At 35.9% G+C, this 5358-nt stretch overlaps 1 protein-coding gene across 1 annotated transcript; it reads left to right on the top strand.

The window, feature by feature from the left end:
- The first annotated feature begins 3660 nt into the window (after positions 1–3660).
- Positions 3661–4674, top strand: LOC118036318 (stress-response A/B barrel domain-containing protein UP3). The gene has a single exon (XM_035041993.2). The coding sequence runs from the start codon at positions 3702–3704 to the stop codon at positions 4506–4508; it is 807 nt and encodes a 268-aa protein (XP_034897884.1). The 5' UTR covers positions 3661–3701; the 3' UTR covers positions 4509–4674.
- The last annotated feature ends 684 nt before the right edge of the window (positions 4675–5358 follow it).

Raw genomic sequence — 5358 nt, forward strand, 5'->3', positions numbered from 1 at the left:
CATAGAGAATGGGATTTCAATGTAGGTGACATAGAGGGCTAAGCCAGGATCTGTTTCTATGGCACAGGAGCAACAGAAGGACAACCCCAATTGAGTGGGACTAGATAGAAACACAACGCAAACTGATTGAGGGGTAGAAGCTGAAGGACCTGAAGGTGAAGAAGTAGATCGAAATGTCATGGAAACCATACTCAATAGAGACGCTTCAAAAGGAATTTGGGACTCCATGAAACACAGAAGTACCAAGGCTCTACTAAGGTAAAAAGGGCACAACTACAAGCATTTAGGAGGGATTTTGAGACTCTATACATAGAGGGAGAAACAGTTAACAATTACTTTGGTTGTACTCTCACTATAGCCAATAAAATGAAGAGTCATGGTAAGACAATGAGCCAAACCATTATCAACAAAAAAGTCTTAAGGTCCATGACCTTAAAATTTGATTATGTGGTTTGTTCCATTGAAGAGTCAAATGACTTAAACACATTGACTATCGATGAGCTGCAAAGCAGTCTACTAGTCCATGAACAAAGAATGAATGGTCATCGAGGAGAAAAGCAGGCTCTCAAGATTACCTACGAAGAAAACATTGGCAGAGGAAGAGGTCGAGGGGTGTTCAGAAAAAGAGGAAGAGGAAGAGGTCGTGATAGACTACAATTCAACAAGGCTACTATAGAATGCTTCAAGTGTCACAGATTAGGACACTTTCAATATGAGTGTCCTACTTGGGAGAAAGGAGTTAACTATGTAGAAACAGATGAAGGAGAAGAATTACTATTAATGGCTTATGAAGAGCTTAACCATGAGGAAAGAAAAGAGATCTGGTTCCTTGATTCAGGATGTAGCAATCATATGAGTGGGAATAAAAAATGGTTCTCAAAACTAGATGATCAATTCAGACACATAGTAAAGCTAGGCAACAACTCAAAGATGGCAGTTATGGGGAAGGGAAATGCACGAATGAAAGTAAATGGAATTACTCAAGTAATTTTAGAAGTCTATTACATTCCTAAGCTAAAAAATAACCTGTTAAGCATGGGGCAACTTCAAGACAAAGGTGTAACAATTTTGATTCAACATGGGAAGTGTAAAGTTTTCCATCCTACTAAGGGCTTAATTATTCAATCTGTAATGAGTACGAACAGGATGTTTGTTGTGCTCGCAACAATGATACCTAAAGCCACTACTTGTCTTCAAGTTGTGATAGAGGATGAAAGTTACCTCTAGCATTGTAGATTTGGCTATGTGAGCTTTAAAGGGTTGAGAACCTTTCAATCCAAAAGGATGGTCAACGGTTTTCCTTCTAGCCTACCTTCACCAGCAGCCTGTGCAAAGGTTTGCACAACTTGCCTAATTAGCAAACAACATAGGGAATCTATTCCTAAAAAGAGCCTATAGAAGCTGGAATTGGTGCATTCAGATATATGTGGCCCTATAAATTCAGCATCAAACAGCAACAAGAGATATTTTTTTAACTTTATTAATGATTTTAGTTGAAAGATGTGGATCTACTTCTTATATGAAAAATCAAAAGCCTTTACCATGTTCAAAAGATATAAGGCATGTGTTGAAAAGGAAACGGGAGCCTCCCTCAAATGTTTAAGGACTGATAGAGGTGGTGAGTTTAACTCAAATGAGCTTGAGAAATTTTGCAAGGAAAATGGCATAACCAGACAATTAACCATGTCACATACTCCTCAGTATAATGGAGTTGTTGAGAGAAACAACAGGACTGTGATGAATTTAAAGTGGTGCATTCTTACATATAAATAGGTTCCAAAGGTTTTCTGGCCAGAAGCTGTAAGATGGTGTGTGCATGTGCTCAACAGGAGCCCTACTCTAGTCGTTCAAAACTCAACTCCAAAGCAAACATGGAGTGGTATGAAGCCTATAGTAGAGTATTTTAGGGTGTTTGGGTGTTTTGCTCATGTACATATACCAGACCAAAAAAGAATTAAGTTGGATGATAAAAGCATACAGTGTGTTTTGTTGGGAGTGAGTGATGAATCGAAAGCCTACAGATTATTTGATCCAGTCTCTAAGAAAATAATTGTTAATAGGGATGTTGTTTTTGAAGAAAATAAGGGCTAGAGTTAGGACATGAGCAAGGGAAGAAATAAACCTCAAATGTACTAGAATAGGGTGAAACTAAAGAAGAAACTGATAAAATAAAAAATTTAAAAAAAAAAAAAACAAGTCAACTTAGTTAATTTAACTAACATGCAATCCATGATACAAGGAGAGATAACCCAACATAAGAAAAGCAGAACAAATTAAAAAGCTCGAGGCCAATAATTCAATGTCAAATGATGAAAAAAAAACAATTAAAAAAAAAGACCCTAAAAAAGATCAAACTTAAACCAGGTTCATCATCAAAACTAGTAAACTAAGTTATGAGACTGAGATTATCGTATAAAAAGTAAACATTAAAAAACCACTAAGAAAAGTTTCAAACCATAAAATAATTAAAATTTAAAATAAATTAATATTAAAACAATAAGGACTAAACAATGCACAAAAATAAATTGAAAGAGACTAATTAGGGACTAAACTAAAAATAAAATAAATGAAAGAGAATGATAAAAAAAAAAAAAAAAGCAATAAAAAATGAGGACAAAAATTGGAAACCAAATAAATTAAATTAAACTTTCAAGGACAAAATAAAAAAGAAATAGCAATAAAATAAAAGGATTAGATTGTATAAATCTAATGAGACTTAAATGATGAGGAACAAAATTAAAAACAAAACAAACGTAAAGAAGCATCAAATAAAAAAAAAATGAGGACTAAACCCAAAATAAATAACAAATTGAAGGACATAATTGAATTTGTCAAAGCTCTGCATGTATACCAAGGCTTAGGAAAGAGAAAAGAAGGAGAGGAGGAAAAAGATGAATCATCGCAAAACCGCAGCTCAAATGACAAAACGTGCCGCCGTAAAAGATGCACTGCCACCTTTCGCATTGGGTGAGTAGGAAATCAATCTTTTTTGCCACTGTACATGCTCCCACTTGCAACCAGAATAGCGTGGGGGCGATGACGCACCTACGCGTGTTTGGCATGCACAAACTTATTTTATTGATTTATTAATATTATAATAATACAAATTACTAAAAAAAAACTCTAAAGGCATACAAATATTATGAAAAAATAATGATGCAAATACAAAAGTACCCTCCCAAGACAACTTTAATTTTTCAAAGTCAAAGGGAAAACATGAAATTTTACTATACATAAAATGTGTAAAGACAAAATAACCCCTATTTTAAAAGGCTAATATTTTTAGACTTTAAGGGCATAAACGTTATTTAACTATACAAATAAATCTATAAAAACGTAAAAGCCCCTGAATTAAAAGCCAATTTTTTGAGCTCCCAAAAAGCAATATAATATTTTTACTATATATAAAATATACAAACGAAAACTTTACCCACAATCAATTCTCAAATAACATTTAAATTTCATGAAAAATACAATTTTATCCTTGGTGTTGCGACAATTATTAAAAGCATTAAGGAGTAAAACTATCGTTACACGTGCTTGAATCTGATTCTCCTCAAATATCCTTTTAGTTTTTCGTTGATACGTCAAGTTATTCAATAGTAAGGTTGACCCTGGCTAGCAAGCAGTCTGACAATGTTGTGTCTTGGATGTATGTTGTGAAACTGAACCACAAAGCAAAACAGTCCACGAATCATTGGATGACAATGTTGTGTCTTAAAGCCGCACGTTCACGCACCACCAAGCCTTTCTCCTTCCCTTTCTCGTCTCAGAACCACCAACTCAAGCCCTTCTTCCTCTCCTTCAAGCCTTACTCTGCATCATCCAAATCCCAGATCAAAATGTCATCATCTACTCCATCCCAGACAGTAGAACACATAGTCCTCTTCAAAGTCAAAGAGAACACTGACCCCACTAAAATCAACACCATGATTAATTCCCTCAACCGTCTGATCTCACTCGACTCCGTACTCCACCTAAACGCCGGTGCCCTCTACCGCACCAAATCCTCACCTATTCCCTTCACTCACATGCTCCACAGCCGTTACTCCTCTAAAGAAAACCTCTCCGCTTATGCTGTTCACCCTAGCCATGTCAGCGTGGTTAAAGAATCGGTTCAGCCAATCTGTGACGACGTCATGGCCGTCGATTGGGTAACTGATGATCTCAACGGTGGTGGTTCATTGGTCCCACCTCCTGGGTCAGCGATTAGGTTGACATTCCTTAAACTAAAAGAGGGTTTAGGGGATGAAGTGAAAGATGAGATACTGGGGTCAATTAAGGGGATTAAAGGGAAATATGGTGGGATTCATCAAATTAGCTGCGGTGAGAATTTCTCAGCTAGAGCCAAGGGTTATTCGATTGCGTCGCTAGCTGTTTTTCCAGGATTGAGTGAATTGGATTCCAAGGAAGAGCTTGTGAATTTGGAGAAAGCCAAGTTCAGAGATTATCTGCAGAGCCTTATTGTTCTTGATTATGTTGTGCAGCCGTCTACCTCTACTCTTTAAAGATTACTTTTTTTTCAAGCCCCTTTGGTTCCTCTTTGAGATAGAAGAGACAAATACAGAAGGGAAGTAAATGCATTTGGTTGCCGAGACAAAGGACAGTTGTGGAGTGAATTTATATCTTTTCTGTTCCGAGACCCTATCTCAGGTATTTGGATTGTTTATGTTCTGCTTGCTTTTGCTGATCATTTAGTATCGATAATTTAAACTTGATAACCAATGTATTAAGAAGTGTTTAAAATGAGCTAGTAGTTTTGAGTTGGTTTTGTAAATGTCATCCTCTTCTGAATCCTTAAAGTAGTGAGATTGAGATTGTGGATGTTTAAGTAGTAGCTTTATTGAAGCTCTGGTGGTGTAGGATTCGATCTGCTAATGCTAGCAAAATGTTAACTTTTTTAAAATCAATAAAAGAAAACGAACAACATCTTTTCGCCCATTTTGGGTTTCCTTTAGCAAATAAGACTATAGGTTTTGATCAACTGTCTGAGAAAAGAAAAAAAAGAAAAAAAAAAAGCTTTGTGATTGTTACTTAATTGGTGGAAAATGTCTTTCTTGTTTTCTTCGATCAATTTTCTTTCGGTGAAGAAACCTGGCTCTTTAGGCTGCGGCAGTGCCCCATCTCCTTCCAACATATGAACCACTCTTGACATGCTCAGCCTATTAAAACTTCAGAAAGATGGCAGGATTTTACTATTGATTCATCAATCAAACTCTAAAGCTCCACCCTTCCTTATTTGAGCTTTCATATCTGAAATTTTGAAATCATTTTGTTTTTTTTATTGAAACAGTTCTTAAAAATTGGAACCCTTGTGTTATTGCTAATTTGAAAACACCTAGATTTTGTTGAGAAGAC

Source organism: Populus alba, chromosome 1 (assembly GCF_005239225.2).
Source record: "Populus alba chromosome 1, ASM523922v2, whole genome shotgun sequence".
NCBI lineage: Eukaryota > Viridiplantae > Streptophyta > Magnoliopsida > Malpighiales > Salicaceae > Populus > Populus alba.

Bases quoted from the DNA above. Each gene is read 5' to 3' on its own strand.
- LOC118036318 (XM_035041993.2), top strand. From the start codon at position 3,702: ATGACAATGTTGTGTCTTAAAGCCGCACGTTCACGCACCACCAAGCCT.